This window comes from Eutrema salsugineum, unplaced genomic scaffold, assembly GCF_000478725.1.
Source record: "Eutrema salsugineum unplaced genomic scaffold, Eutsalg1_0 scaffold_15, whole genome shotgun sequence".
In the NCBI taxonomy this organism is placed as follows: Eukaryota; Viridiplantae; Streptophyta; class Magnoliopsida; order Brassicales; family Brassicaceae; genus Eutrema; species Eutrema salsugineum.
This window is the reverse complement of record NW_006256867.1, coordinates 1,873,260-1,887,706: the sequence shown is the minus strand read 5'-3', so window position 1 is coordinate 1,887,706 and position 14,447 is coordinate 1,873,260. Positions and strand designations below refer to the sequence as shown.

Sequence of the window (14,447 nt, the reverse complement as noted above, 5' to 3'; positions counted from 1 at the left end):
TATTTAAAATTTAGTTGACAAGTGTCAACTTCTCCAATGCTGATGTGTCAAGCATATAGAGAAAGTTGATTGTCTTTTATATATAAGATAAGATTCTTTGTCGACCAAAAGTTTCATTAAAGCTTAATAAGCAAAACATACAATGTACAATTTAAACCCTATATCAAACAAGCCCATAAAACAGTTACACAACAAAGCCAACACGTGTATATGCATATGTTACCGGAGGAGCATCAGCAATGCAAGTACCCTTAATGGGGTTCTTAAGTAATTTAATGTTGAGTCAAGAATCTCAATTAAAAAATTAAGATTGTGTAGCCTCCAATGCAAAAATCTTTAATGGAGTTCTTAAAAAAAAAGAAATGAAGATCCATTCTAAGATCGGAACTAAAACCATCAACAAAATGGAATAATACAATTAAGGGGATTTAGTGGCATTTATATACCAAATGTAATGGTTTTGTACAATGATATTTTTTATATACAATAGAAGAACCCATTATTATTGGAGAAATTTCAAGAATCACAAGAAAAACCATTGCCAATAAACTTTGTCAACGATGCCTCCGCCAGTTCGAACCGCACGGTGAAGCCTTTCTGCAGCCGGAGGAACACCCCAGAGATATGGAACCGGCCACCGTCATTGTTAGCTTCTCTTGTAAACCACCTTTGATCTCTTTCTCTGTAGCAACGACCTTTAACGCATGCAAAGCAAGAGGTAATTAGACTTGACTGAGAAAGATTTTCATGGCGAAAGGAGTGAGAACAACCAAACCTCTCCACCAATCACCATGTTCTAAGACAGTGTCTTCAACAACATCACTAAGCATCTCAATGGAACGGCAGAAGCCATAGATACACAGTCTTCTTCCCATAGATACAGAGTCTTCTCCGAGCTTCCACGGCTGACTCGGAGTCATGATAATGTGTGTTGATGCTCATGCTAGCAGATGATGCGTACCTGCAATAGCAGCTTTCCTTGCTCTCTCCTGATCAATGACAGTTAGTGAATTCAGTTTGCTCTGAGTAGGGATAACAGAAGAGCTATCACCAAGCTCTCTCTCGCCAATAGTTCTTGAGCTTGAAGGCAGTTCACAATCTGAAAGCAAACCACATGCATAAGTTCAACTAGACAGCACTATATTTATCCAAGCATATATATATATATATTCAGAAACATAAACACGATATTTGAAATGGGTTTGAGCTACGAATCCACTGCATCAATTAAGACGAAGAAAAACTCAATATATTCATGTCAGTTCATCTTGTACCTTTCTACAATATATATGCATTTGGAAGTGATCACATCATCATCATCATCATATTCTACTTCTAAACTCGATTCAACCAATACAGATCCGTTTTTCTCAGTTCCCTTCTCTTCAACAGAAGGCTTATACTCAATATTCAGATCAAAAAGCGAAAATTGATTACCGGAGAGAGCGAAGAGAAGCACCTAATCGAACCGAATCGGCGGCGGAGGTTGGCGACGGAGGTTGGCGACCGAATCGGCGACGGAGTGAGCGAAGAGAAGCGTCGAGAGAGAGTCGCGTAGAAGAGAGAAGTTATTTTCCTTTTCAATAAATCTAGCCAATCACGAATAGACACCTGGCTCTTAAAAAACGATTCTTAAAAGTCTTAAATAAGAAACGAATTCTTAGATTATTGGCTAATTTTGATTTAATTTTATCCTTAAAGTAAGAATCCCTTCTTAGTAAAAAGCTAATTAAAAAATATGTATCCTGATCTAAGCGTGTCTGCAAATCGCTGCTGCTTCCGCCAACACTTCTCTTCGCCATCAGAACAAACACCGACTGAGCTCCACCACTAGTGATTATGACCTCCATTGCAAAAGATTTGTATTTTAACTTTTTACCAATTTTCACTTGGGTTCATTTGAAAATAAGGAAATTTTTAAGTTTTAATTTGAAAAATAGGTAATTTTGAGATTTAATTAGTTTGGCTGGAGACATACTTTCATAAACCAAAGTTTACTCTTGTTTTTAGAGAGAGATAGAGATAGAGAACTCTGTCTTTCAGAGAGAGACAGATGCAGAAAATAGTGTGGGTTCCAGAAGTAGAGAGTCCACGCGCGTAACAGTCGAGAAGAGAGAAACTCACGCATACGATTGAATTGTTTAGTGGGCCTGTTTTTCGAATTTGGGAATGAATTTTCCAAAAAACCATCTTAGCATACTGGGCTTTGGTTATGGCCCGGAAACTATAGCAAAAGTATCAAAACCATTACAAGCAAAACTACTCATCCATTTTAATTTGGTGGGGAAAAAATTATGGTTAATTAGAGATAATGGAGATAAATTGAGTGAAAATAAGAAACAAAGTACCCAAACTAATTTGGAAACCCTAGTTTCCTTTTCGAGAAGATGTTGAAATTGAAGGGAAAATAATACGATGTTCAAGAGGACAACAACCACGGTTAGTTACTTAATTATATCCTTGTACACCCATAGATTTTTCATAGTTATTTTCGAATTTTTTAGTTTTGGTGTTCGCGATTTGCCAGTAATTTTTTAGATATGGTGTTCGCGATTTGTAGTGGATGTGTTCATTCTCGTGATGGCAAGAACGTGGATAAGGTACTATACAGGAGATTGGGATTTCAAAATGGGCATATCTTGTCATATAAGGTGCATAAATTGCAAAAATGTGTCTGGACCAAAGAATTTGAGAAATCTGATTGCGCATGAGTTCGGATTAGACCCGAGAGTTGATTCGGTGGAGATTTCCTACTGATTTGATGATGTTCGAGCTGAGCTTAATGGTCACGGGAGTTGTCCATGTGTGATAGTTACTCATCGAGAGTACAAATTCTTCCGTTCGTTGCATAAATCAGATAAGTCTGTGAATTTATTTGTCACATTCAAGGAGTCAGTAAATGGTGAAATGGTGAGATTGGAACGAAAGAAAAGTGTTGAAGTTCAAATTGCTAGGGAACGGCAAAAATCCTTAGGACCAACAAACGTCATAGCCTCTTCTTTGGCAGTGTTTAGTCAACCCGATGATGAAGACATCGATAATTGTTTGCTGATAGCACATGCCGAGAAAGTAGAGGCTGAGGCCGCAATGAACACCTTTAAAGGTAATTGTATATACAGATAATTGTATATATGTGTCTAACTGTACCTTATTTATCCCCATTTGTGAAAGATTTTCTCTGCTAAAATGAATAATGTGGCTATACAGAATTAAAATTCCTCGGCTAAAATGTAATTTCTTTAGCTAAATTAAAATCTCTTCGAATAAAATAAACCCGAAAACATATACAAATTAAGTTTTCATGCTACTTTTGCTACACTTATCTAATTTATTATCTGTTTTTATCTTTCGACGATGTTTTTTGGAGAATAGAAACCACTTTTGATTTTTTTTGTCTAATTCGGCAGTAAAACAAACAATTCTTGCATATTATCAAAAATACTCCATTTAATTTCATTTATATGTGCAATTCATTCATCACATAAATTATCTACTCCAAAGCTGTTTAGTTTCATACTCTTAGAACTGTAGGTGTCTCTCTTTCTGCTTGAAGTATCTTTTAACTTGTAGGATGTTTCCTTTTCAATCATGAGAAAATGTAGTTCAGAATTTCTTTTATTGTACAATGCAAAACTGCCTTGGAATACTAACTCGGTTGCTATGGATAAATGTACTACACCCGATTTGGTGGCACTAGAGGCTCAGAAAGGGATTTCAAGTTGCTATGGAAATAGAATTCTTGTTAAATTTACTCTTCAGTGCATTAAGTCAAAGATAGCATCTTTAGTCACTAAACATTGAGATGAATTTGAAGGATGTTTTGATTATACTTCTCTCTAATGGTTTCAACATGTCCGACTCTTCTGTATCTGGTGAATATTTTCCATTTCACTTTAGTGGTTTTCCATGGTTGACTTTTCGTATTGTTTAATTGTGATTTTCAGTACTGTTCGCTTCTGAGTTGCATTGCGATATACATAGTTTCTTTGACCAAATCTGGTTGCTATGTTTGATGATTGAGTCTGACCTTTTTGGAGATAGTTCGTTTCTAAATGATTTGATATTATTGTTCAGGCCTCGAAGATCTTTTTCAACGCTCTGCATCCCAACTTTTGACACCAAACGATTTGGAGACTTTATTTGCTAGACGTGCAGAATTGGTTGAACTCACTGGGGATCCAGCTCCTAAAGCTCCAGCTGGGCAACCTGGGCTGTACTTGAAACGGTGTGCCAGATACCAGGATCGCCAAAACGACTGGAAGTACTCTACTACAAAATTTCTTGTTAGAGGCTATGCCTTGATAAAGTACACTGAGGCGCTTGGGGAGACTGTAAATTTGCGCCGATTTGTAAAATGTGTTTACTATAGCCCTAACCCTGAAAGGTTAGTTTCATCAGTTTTATTGTTTTTGATGTGTTCTTTTGAATGTTAAATGTCAACTGAATGTTTTTTTTTTAAATGGCATTACAGGTTTGATGGTATGAAGTTTACCCAATACTTGTTCGAGGATGTTGTAAATCCTCTTGACATTCCCGGTGCAGATTCTGACAAGAATGGTTCTGAGGAGAATGGTTCTGACGAGCACGAAGATTCTGACGAGCACGAAGATTCTGACGAGCATGAAGATTCTGAAGACTCCTCTGACAATGATTACACTGCGCATGAAGACTCTGAAAATGACTCTGATGAGTCTGATAACAACTCTGAGTAGGAACCAGGTGTGTTATGTCTCTTCAGGAAACATTGAAGAACAAGAACTAAAGAAGAGCTGTTCTGCTCTTTCCAGTTTTTTTTTCATAGAGACTGCCATTGTCGTTTTGAAAGAATCTAAGTTTTTTGAGCTGTTTGTTGAAAACGTTACTTTTTTTTTTCGTTCCAGCATTTACATAATGTCTCCTCATGATAAGCTTTACTTACAGGAAGAATTGTCTCCTCATGATAAGCTTTACTTATAGGAAGAATTGTCTTACGATCAATAATAGTGTCTCATTCTGTTTATTCGTTTAAACGTGAGAAAGATTTTGGTGTTGACACATTAATTATTTTGTCATTTTGGTCTACTCAATTGATGTGTGTAAGATAGGTTCACTATTATGATCATTCACAAGACAAGAGTTAAAATTCATAACTCTGATGTAAAAAAAAGGTATATTAGGAAAGTCAATCAATGGGCAAGACTTGGTGGGCAAGGGGTATCTCTCCATTTAGCCATGTCTCTGCTTCTTACCTGGCTCTCGCTCTTGAAGCTTTCTCTACTGGTAAGCTGCCTTGATCTTCTCTTGCATCAGATGGTGTTTCTTGCTCTGTTTTTTTATCTGATTAACAAACTATGATTCCGCAGAGACAGTATTGTGGCAATCAAGTTTTTGGGACCACAAAGCGTGTGCTTGTGCAAGCCTGCTCAAAGGAACTGCAAGTGGACCAGCATCAGAATCATAGACCCTGGGTTCAACTCCCAAAACATCAGTTCTTTTCTTTAAGTAAAATTGATTAATGTTCAATTTAGTATTTTAGGTCTCTGTTTTAGCAGAGACTCAAATTTCGTTTCGGAAAGAAATTAATTTAAGAATGAGTAACAGGGCGCAAGCTCATCAAGTTTCCGTGGAGAGAGCTTTGAGCTTCTCATCTGTAATTTACAAACCTAACCGAGTCTCAACACAATGCAATGATACCAATCCAACAGAAATGTATAACTTACTTAAATTTCTTGCATTCTACGCAACAAAAAAATAGAATGAAATAAAAACTCAAGTCGCTTAACCATGAAATGAAAAAAAAAAGGACGTTAAAAATCCAACGAATATAACTTTTCTTTAGACTCAGCAAAATGCATGGATTTGTATCAATGTGTTCTTCCACCTATAAATATAGGGTTTAAGCCAAAAAAAATGATTAATTTTGTTTTTGTCGTGTGTGTGGATGCAGTGTTTGGCTTCTGCAACTAAGCAAGCTTCTTTGGTCTACCAACAGAAGGTGCAACATTCTCGTCTTTCTTAGAACCCGAAGCTTCAGGTTTTCTAGCCCAAGCTGGAGCTCGCTCTGGCTCATACCGGTAGTCATAGAACAGTTCTTCTCCAGCCATTATCCTCTCCTTTGCAAAAATCCCAACTCTGTGATCTCCAGCAACCATAATGACCTTAAACAGACACAGAAATCTCCAGTCAGGTTTAGACAAATCATACAAAAACCGTGTCTTTAACATCTTTCCAGTTTTACCTTTGCGTAACAGTTAGGTTCAGGGGAATGGTTAGCGAATTTCAATTTGTCTCCTTTCCTGTAAGCATCTAGCACAAACTGCAGGAAATCCAAATAAAGTTTTCGATTTATAGCAAAGTTTTTATATCGAAGACAAGCTAAAGAATGGGAAAGATATTTGAGATGAGACGTGCCTGATCGTTTAGATTGAAAAGAAAAGACGAGTTCTCGCGATCATAGATCTTTCCACGTTTATCTGCTTCTTTATGCGAGATCAGCTCTCCTGTGTATTCCCCAAGGTATTCATGCTTACTTACACTGTTCTGTAAGCAGGAACAAGATTTTATCTTAAGGCAAGTCAAAACTCCAAACATAGTTCACTCTCTTTTAAAAAGACTTCAATTCTATTTAACAAATCTTGCATCTACTTTACCTTTAAGAAAGCTCCCCAACCAGAAACATCAGATCTTCCAAGTAACACCTGAATTCACAAGAAAAGAGGAGCGAACTTAGCAATCTCATCTCTCATCTTTTAATGATTCATCCTAGTTATGTACTTACCCTTTGTTGTTGTTTCAGAAGTAATTTCATATTCCTACACTCGTAGTTATCGCCTCTTTGGCTAGGGACCCCGAGCGTACCATCCCCACCACTGCATATTCAAATTCATTCAGACACAGTACTAGCGGAACTGGAACTATTTGAAAAAAAATAAAGTAGCAATATGTTCGTGGACCTCTGAAGAGACGAACTAGTACACAAAACGAAAGAGTAAACAATTGCATGGCCAATAGACTTACATGACCCAGCAGTTCCTACAAACATCTGGGTCGCATTCTCGATCTGCAGCAAAACATGGACACTGACGGCTTCGACACTGACTTTTGGCACAATGACAACCTCTAAACCTATTCTTGCAGCTCTTTGGGCAACTACAGAGAAAACAAAGGATGTTGGTAGGGAAAAATCCAAGGCTAAGAAATACAGATATGGATGATCTTAGATCAACATGATTACCCGCAGTACTTCTCGCAGCAAGTCCCGTTTAGCAAACAAGTACATTCTTTCCCGCAAGAAGTTTTACAGTTGCATGGATTAAACTGACGGCACGGCTGGTCTTTCCTCTCAGTAATTCTTTTCCTAATTGAATGATATGCAGCAGACTTCCATGTATACTTCAAGCGACGCACTTTGCCTCTTCTACGTAGAAATCTCGACCTTCTCCTAACTTGGTTATTAGCCTGGTTAGTCCAGTCCAATGACAAAAGTATTAGTTCCCAAGAGAAGTAAATCCATTTTATTTGGAATGTGTATACAAAAAGAAATAGTATTATACCATATTTCCATTGATATCAAACTTGGAAGTACCATCGGGATTCAATGCGTCACCTCCAAAGAAGGAAGCTTTATTCTCCGAGCAAGTCATATATTGGAAGACCTCCCAACATGACTTGAAGCCACTCAAAAGGTTTCTAGCAATCATGCAGCTGTTAAGAAATAAAGAATTGATATGACTATATCACATAGATTTTATATAAAAGTCTGAAGCGGAAAGATAATCTAGCAGTAGTGACTGCATCTGTTACTCACCTATTCATTCCAAATATCTCGACACCTTTTTGGAAAAGGCTTTTCTCAAGTGGTCTCCACGATTTGTTTCCAGCCAATCCTCCTCGGCATACATTTTCACCCACAAATTCGTCTTTCCTTGAACTTTCATTGCTACACGGTTCAGATGCAACCTCATTTGACTGACAAACAGGATCGTCATCCTTCACAGAATTCTTGGATTCTTCTACAGGAGTGTCATTCTTCCTTGACTTCCCAGAGTTCCCAGATTTTACATGCTTCTGAGATGAGGAAATAGCATCTTCATTTTCTTTATGTTTTGCATCGCTTGGTGAACGACTTCCACTGGCGATGGAATCAGTATCTGAGGCTTCTGTCTTCTTTTGTCTCTTTTGAGTCCTACGAGGAACTCGCTCAGCGACTCGGTTGTTGTTCCTCTTACGACCTCCACGTCTCCCACTACCTTTCACCTTTGGTGAGGAAGAAACTTTATCGGAATTCGTATCCTGCTGAACTCCATTCTCTGAGTCGCTTGTTTCCTGCGTGGACTTTTCATTAGACGATGCACTTTCACTTGGGAAGGTCTTTGGTTTTCTCCTTTTAAGTTTGCTGGAGAATTTCTTGGATGTGGTCTTAGCACCAGCACCATCTGATGAGGTGCCAGTCTTTTCTTCAGTGGTGCCATATCCTGGAATTCTTTCAGACTTGTGAAGCTGATAGAATGAAAACAATTCTTTTTGTCAAGCCGGTCTTTCTAGGAGGTGAGCTTAGCTACATAAATAACACAAATTTTACCGTTTTATAGCATTTTGCACCACAGGTTAAATTTTCATCTACAGGAGCACTCCATGGAGCTGGTTTCTCAGCCTAAAAAGCCCACAGAATAAAACTAAAATAAGTAACTATTAAATTGTACAATAAGATTCATCAGTTAGCACTTAGCACTAACTCACGGGAAATATAAGATCTTGTGAACACCCGTGCAGCCGGCAATCAAATACCTACGTAGACACATAACAAGTAAAAAAGAGTCAATTGTTCCTAGAACATCAAGTAATAACCCTTCAAGAATTTAGACTGAAATGAAATGCACTAACAAGGCATCTACGGCAGAACAGGTTGTCGAAAGAATCTAATGCTCCTTCCATATCTTTGTTGAGGAGGGAGCTCTCTGCTTGATTATCGCCACTCTCGGATACTTCTTTTTCCTTCATAAGCACTGCATGTCTTGCCTGTATAAGATGTTCGGTGTTCATATCTCTGCAAAAAGCCAATTGGGAAAGGGCTGGAACAAAACTAATTGGATGTCCTTAAACGATGCACACACTCACTCTGTTTTCTTATCCTACAATTGAAAGTTCTGGATTCTAATAGAAGACTACGACATAATAGTTCATACCGGCATTACATAGAGAAAAAAGTGTTGATACCTTGATTTCACTAGAACTTCTGGACAAGAAATTTGCTAATTCCTCCAAGACACAGTCTGAAACACCTAGTTGCTCAAGGGTCATGCTGTAGAAATGAAAGGAAAATTAAATCAAAGAACATAAGTGAGAATGCAAAGAGTATAACAATGAACACAGCAGAAAAAAAGGTTCACACTACAAGACTGAAATGCGAAGAATTAGACCGATGCTATTCTATTTATATACCGACCGAACAATAAAGTCTTCAGGCTCCACAAAATCTTTTTTCTCATCTTCCTCGTCAATCACCTCTTCTTCACTATCACTACAAATGAGTGCTTCCCCACCTGTTTGATCATAATAAATCCTCCTTCGACCCACTACAGACTGGTCCTCAGTCATTCTTTGATTCCTGCATCATTTATATAACAGTGATTTAAATGTTGAACGTTTTAAATAGAAAGTACTCATGTGACGTAAATGTCAACATACCTATCCAGAAAAACCCATGTGGTATAAGGCGAGAGACGTTTGATATCAGGTATCTTGATTGGACGTAAGGAAATCTTAACAGGGACACTGGATCCTTGAGCCATCGCTGCACTGACATGTCCATCTTCCAAGAAGCTATGGTTATTCTTATCTCCATCGTTTGCATCAATTCCGCTTTTCATACCTAGTGAATCTCTTTGCCTCTTAACTAAGAGATCACTACCATCTTTATAGCTACCTCCTCTGTCCATGGACGACCTCATAAAGCTATGAGTAATGCCACGCAAACTCTTCTTGTTTTCATCAATCCTTCTCTGGTGAAACGAATCATCAACTTCTAGAAATCGGAAACCGAAACGAATAAAATAAAACTTATAAACAATGAACAATATTGACCTTTATTGATATACACCGATCAGCTGCAAGTTTCTTCTTAAGCGAATCTATTACTGCTGATACCTCCTTAGAAGCTGGAGCTCTCTCCTCCGGCTGAGATGTCTACAACAATGTGACAGAGAGAAATCTGAGAATTTGAATCTAACAATCAAACACTTTTTGTCAACAAAAAACCATCAAAAATGAAGTTCCTCTACACTCATTTCCAAAGTGTTCAATCATTTGTAGCAAAATGGTTTTCTCATCCTAAAAACAAACTTTTAAGCTCACAATGCAGTAATCTCTAGATCCAAGAACGAGCGAGTAGAAGCAAAAATCAAGCCATTTAGATTTCGTTCTCTTGAGTCAAACAAAAGCAAAGAAACAGTCAATGGCTCAATAGCAGAAAAAGGAAAAAGTTTCTATTTCGAGAAATTCAAAGACGGAATTGAGAAGAGTGAAAATGACGCACCGTAGAGTCCTTGTGCGGCTCCGATCTGGTAGCCGAAGTAGAAGGAGAAGCTCCCGACGCCATTGTCAAGGAGCCAGATCGGAACCAAGGAAAATGCGGGTTCGGGTCAGGATCCGGGTCGCGAATCTGAAATGTCGGAGGAGAGAAGTAATTTGGCGGGTCGTATAAACCCTAATATTATCTTCAATTTTTATTTTGTTATCTTCTTCAAAATTAGAAATTTCCGATTGAGAAAAAAAACATACTTTATAGAGAACATTAACAGTTGTTATGAATCGGGAAGCGTGAAATTAAGACAAATATTTTCTCGATTAAAATTAAAGTTGGTGGGAAATAGCGACGTGGCAGATCGATTTGAAATACCCACTGTACATCGGAAAAGTGTATTTCTCCGGTTAAATATCTCCGGCAACGGTGTCGTAATCTTTCGCAGCTCGAGAACATTGCCTGGTTCTATTTCTTGCTGGGCTCCGGATTTATGGGCTCTTAAACCCTAATTTTGGGCTTTATTTTCGGGACTTTTTCTCAATCCGCCTCCTTTTTGTCACACCGTTTTCGAAGCTTCTTCTCTGTAATCACATCGGAAGAGGAACAGTCACGGCGATCGATCGGAAAACCTTTTAAAGATGCTTTCCGGCGCGGTGGCTATTAGACGGAGACGCGGATTGATGCTTCGTCTAGGCAGAAATTTCGCCGCCAGATCCTTTTGCTCTTCTTCTTCTTCTCCATTATCTGGTGAGCTGTATTTTTCCCTTCTTCTGATTCACATTTTCGCTATTTCATTTCAATTTCTGGAAATGATAGCTTGAGATCGGTTCCCGAATTGTTACTGAGCTGAAGTTGAGACTGAGACACCAACGAATTGAAGATTAACGGGTGATTCTGTGGAATTTTGCGTATTGCAGATCATGAATGTTTTATTAAGGACATAGCCAAAGCTCAGCCTCCTAAGCATCTGACTCAGCTGCTGAGTATATACAAAGCTAGAGGTAGATCAATCTTACATGTTAAGCAGCTTGAATACTGGTTAATATTGACTTGGTTGATCAATGATCATGTTTACGATGAACATGCTTGTGATGTTATGTAATGATATTGTATTAGGCAAATCCATAGTTTCTCCTGGTGCAAAGCAAGGCTTGTTGCCTCTTACTATCCCATTGGTGAGAATCAGCCCGGGTATGATTAGGACGTTTCTTTGTCTCATTTTGAAACACGTTCATATTGACCAGAAGTCTTCTAAGTTGGAGCTGTGATTTTGTGTGTCTTGTCTTTCATCTTCAGGTTCTTCGATTGCTCTACTACGGTGGCCAACAGCTCGTCCTAGGTCAGAGGATCACCTATTGTATTGTTATATCGTCATGTTTCTCTTCTGTTTCTTCTTTACTATCTTATTATTGTTTCTGGTGTTTACAGTATGGAGATGCCTGTGGTTGAAGTTCAGAAACATGGGGTTTGGTTTTTAGCCAATAATGTAATGAGATGCGTTGAACTCTGTTTAGCTTTTTTTTTGCTGGCTCTTCATTCTCATATCTAACAATGAGTGGCCAACATTCAGGTTGACCAGTTCATTCACAGAATATTGATGGAAGAAGATGTTTCTAAACCCGAAGAATCCAGTCAAGTAATCTTCGATGCTGCAGGTGAAGCTGGGAAGAAAATTTACAGTAAAGGTGACTTTGCCAGGTCAGAACTGATGGATTTAGATATCTATCTCTTAAGAAAGGTACATATATATTGAAAGTTTTAATATCAGACGCTTTTTGGCACATGGATGTTGGGATGATTGTTAGCTTTGCTTATTCAGGTTGGACTGTTTCCGGATTCTCTAGAACGAAAAGTTATTCGACATATCGAGAATGGAGACCATGTAAGGCTAGTAACAACATCTATCCTGTAGTAGTTAACTTGTTTTTCCCTTTTTTAACTATCTTCACTTGCTCATACAAGGTTTCAGCTTTGGTGGCTGCCGAGTTTTATACAAAGAGAGGGAACTTCCCCGGATTTGCCCGGCCTTTTGCTTTCAACGCAAAGGTTTTGCTGAAGTTCGTATGATCTTCTCTCATCATCTCTCTTTCCCCCTCATGAATGTATCTACGTATAGATTCTTATGTCCTTTCTAGAAATCTCTAAGACCTCTGTTGGTATGTAGGCTTGGGCGTAGCCTAGAAGCAAAAGATGCGGCTAGGGGTGCTCTGAAATCTTCGTGGTGGACCTTAGGATGCAGATACGAGGTACGATTCCTTGAATGTTGTTAAACCATTTCGGTTATTGTAAAGAGAATTGATAAAAGTGTTGAATATATGAAATGGCTGCGCAGGAAATTGCTCGAATAGCAGAGTGGGGAGAAGAAAAAATTGTGCAGTACAAAGAGAGAGTTACAGGAGAAGGAAGAAAACGAGATATTGACCGGGGAAAGCCAAGGGCCCAGGTTTGTTTTTTGCATATATTCGGTATTCCTATTCAGATGCTCATATCATGCTTTTGGATACAAGGGACTGAAACAAAACTTGTAATTGTCAGGCATCTTTCGACGAGGCTGGGTACTTACTGGATCTAGCGTCGCTTGAAGGGACATGGGACGAGTCACTGGAACGGGTTGCTCAGTGCTACAAGGAAGCTGGACTAGAAGATATCGCCAACTTTGTTCTGTACAGAGATTGAGAAGTCTCTTTTAATAGTCACTCCATCAACAATTAGTGATGTTTTCTTTGAGACTTGAGATGACATGGAATCGAATGATCTTTGCATTCGGTGTCTACATTTGAGATTTATCTAAACCCTGCGAAAGATAGATTCATTGGGTCAAAGATTACTGATTCTTTACTGAGACTAGAAGTGAAATGAAACAGAATGATCACACAGTTGATGACACAGTTGCTACGATATGGATGAAATATGCGGCAGAGACTAAGGACGAGTTACCAGAAGAATTTTTTAGGCAAACCCTTCAGCTCAAAGATTAAGGATTGTACCTTGAGAGGACCATTTTCTTGTTGTAGCGTTGTTGGTGTTTATTTGCTATTTATTTTGGTAGATTGGTCGCATAGACGAACCATTCCTACAATTGTTGAAGCAGATTTAAATCGGTGATAGACTTATTTAACAACTGAATGGTAGAGTTGTTTTATTGTAAGATTTGTTGACAACTGAATGGTAGATTTCTGGTAGTAAGTGGTAAACTTGTCAAATGGTAAAGTATGAATATAACATAAGTCTACTTCAAAACAACACAAATCTATTACAAAACAACACAAGTCTATTACATAACAACACAAATCCTCGCAACCTGAAGATCTTTTCCCATTCAGCTCATTACTCGCTGCTTTGTCATTACCTCGACGCATAGGCTTATCGTCTCGTTTTCAAAGTGACGCAAAAATACGGCAAATTGTTGAAGATTTGCAACAAAAACCAGTGGTGAATCTTTGGGTAGCTTGGGACTAGAACTCTTCAAAAGCATATAACTAAATTGAATCTTAACCACCATGAGGAGAAAGAGATACAACATCAAGAGAGCATCTGATACAGGGGAAATCATCGACAAACACTTAAGGGCACCTACCCTAGATGTAGTTAATGCGGTGATTGAATGTAGAAAATTCGGTAATAACTGTTGGACAAAAAATAATTTCGTATCAATAAGTCTACCTTCAAGTGCAGGAAAATAACTCTATCAAATTTTATAAATCTACCAATTCTTAAAAAGTCTACCAATTTTCACATAACTCTATCAACATCAATGCTCCAAAATGAAAAATAAATTTATTATATTACCCAAAAATCTATTTTTTGAATAATAAATCTACCACCACCAAATATCTCTATTACATTGTCTAATATATCTATCACTCAGAAAACAAATCTCATGTTCGAAAATGTAAGTATAAGTCTATCACTCAGAAAACAAATCTACTTCGCAATAACAAATATA

General features: G+C 38.0%; 2 protein-coding genes and 1 long non-coding RNA gene across 6 annotated transcripts; 1 reads left to right on the top strand and 2 right to left on the bottom strand.

Annotated features, from left to right (window-relative positions):
• Nucleotides 1–427: 427 nt before the first annotated feature.
• On the bottom strand, nucleotides 428–1,693 carry LOC18022038. Of its 2 annotated transcripts, none has more exons than XR_002900392.1 (3): nucleotides 1,438–1,693; nucleotides 776–1,099; nucleotides 428–695 (listed from the first exon to the last, which is right to left on the bottom strand). It is a non-coding gene; the product is annotated as an uncharacterized LOC18022038 (long non-coding RNA). The 2 variants fall into 2 exon arrangements; XR_002900393.1 differs by having other exon boundaries at nucleotides 1,460–1,554.
• A 4,023-nt stretch (nucleotides 1,694–5,716) lies between these two features.
• Nucleotides 5,717–10,671, bottom strand: LOC18022037 (histone-lysine N-methyltransferase CLF). 2 transcript variants are annotated; one of them, XM_006404759.2, is made up of 17 exons: nucleotides 10,514–10,671; nucleotides 10,063–10,164; nucleotides 9,667–9,980; nucleotides 9,425–9,586; nucleotides 9,196–9,280; nucleotides 8,863–8,997; nucleotides 8,719–8,766; nucleotides 8,561–8,632; nucleotides 7,787–8,478; nucleotides 7,533–7,683; nucleotides 7,214–7,437; nucleotides 6,997–7,128; nucleotides 6,758–6,848; nucleotides 6,630–6,677; nucleotides 6,391–6,519; nucleotides 6,218–6,295; nucleotides 5,717–6,137 (listed from the first exon to the last, which is right to left on the bottom strand). In XM_006404759.2, the coding sequence occupies exons 1-17, from the start codon at nucleotides 10,574–10,576 to the stop codon at nucleotides 5,943–5,945; spliced, it is 2,721 nt and encodes a 906-aa protein (XP_006404822.1). In that variant the 5' UTR covers nucleotides 10,577–10,671; the 3' UTR covers nucleotides 5,717–5,942. The 2 variants fall into 2 exon arrangements, with proteins under 2 accessions (XP_006404822.1, XP_024014119.1); XM_024158351.1 differs by lacking the exons at nucleotides 9,425–9,586; nucleotides 9,667–9,980; nucleotides 10,063–10,164; nucleotides 10,514–10,671 and having other exon boundaries at nucleotides 8,863–9,025; nucleotides 9,196–9,249.
• A 132-nt stretch (nucleotides 10,672–10,803) lies between these two features.
• Nucleotides 10,804–13,334, top strand: LOC18022035. 2 transcript variants are annotated; one of them, XM_024158353.1, is made up of 11 exons: nucleotides 10,804–11,248; nucleotides 11,419–11,502; nucleotides 11,618–11,692; nucleotides 11,798–11,840; nucleotides 11,930–11,987; nucleotides 12,072–12,239; nucleotides 12,321–12,383; nucleotides 12,471–12,547; nucleotides 12,666–12,747; nucleotides 12,834–12,944; nucleotides 13,037–13,334. In XM_024158353.1, the coding sequence occupies exons 1-11, from the start codon at nucleotides 11,140–11,142 to the stop codon at nucleotides 13,175–13,177; spliced, it is 1,011 nt and encodes a 336-aa protein (XP_024014121.1). In that variant the 5' UTR covers nucleotides 10,804–11,139; the 3' UTR covers nucleotides 13,178–13,334. The 2 variants fall into 2 exon arrangements, with proteins under 2 accessions (XP_024014121.1, XP_024014120.1); XM_024158352.1 differs by having other exon boundaries at nucleotides 12,464–12,558.
• Nucleotides 13,335–14,447: the final 1,113 nt, after the last annotated feature.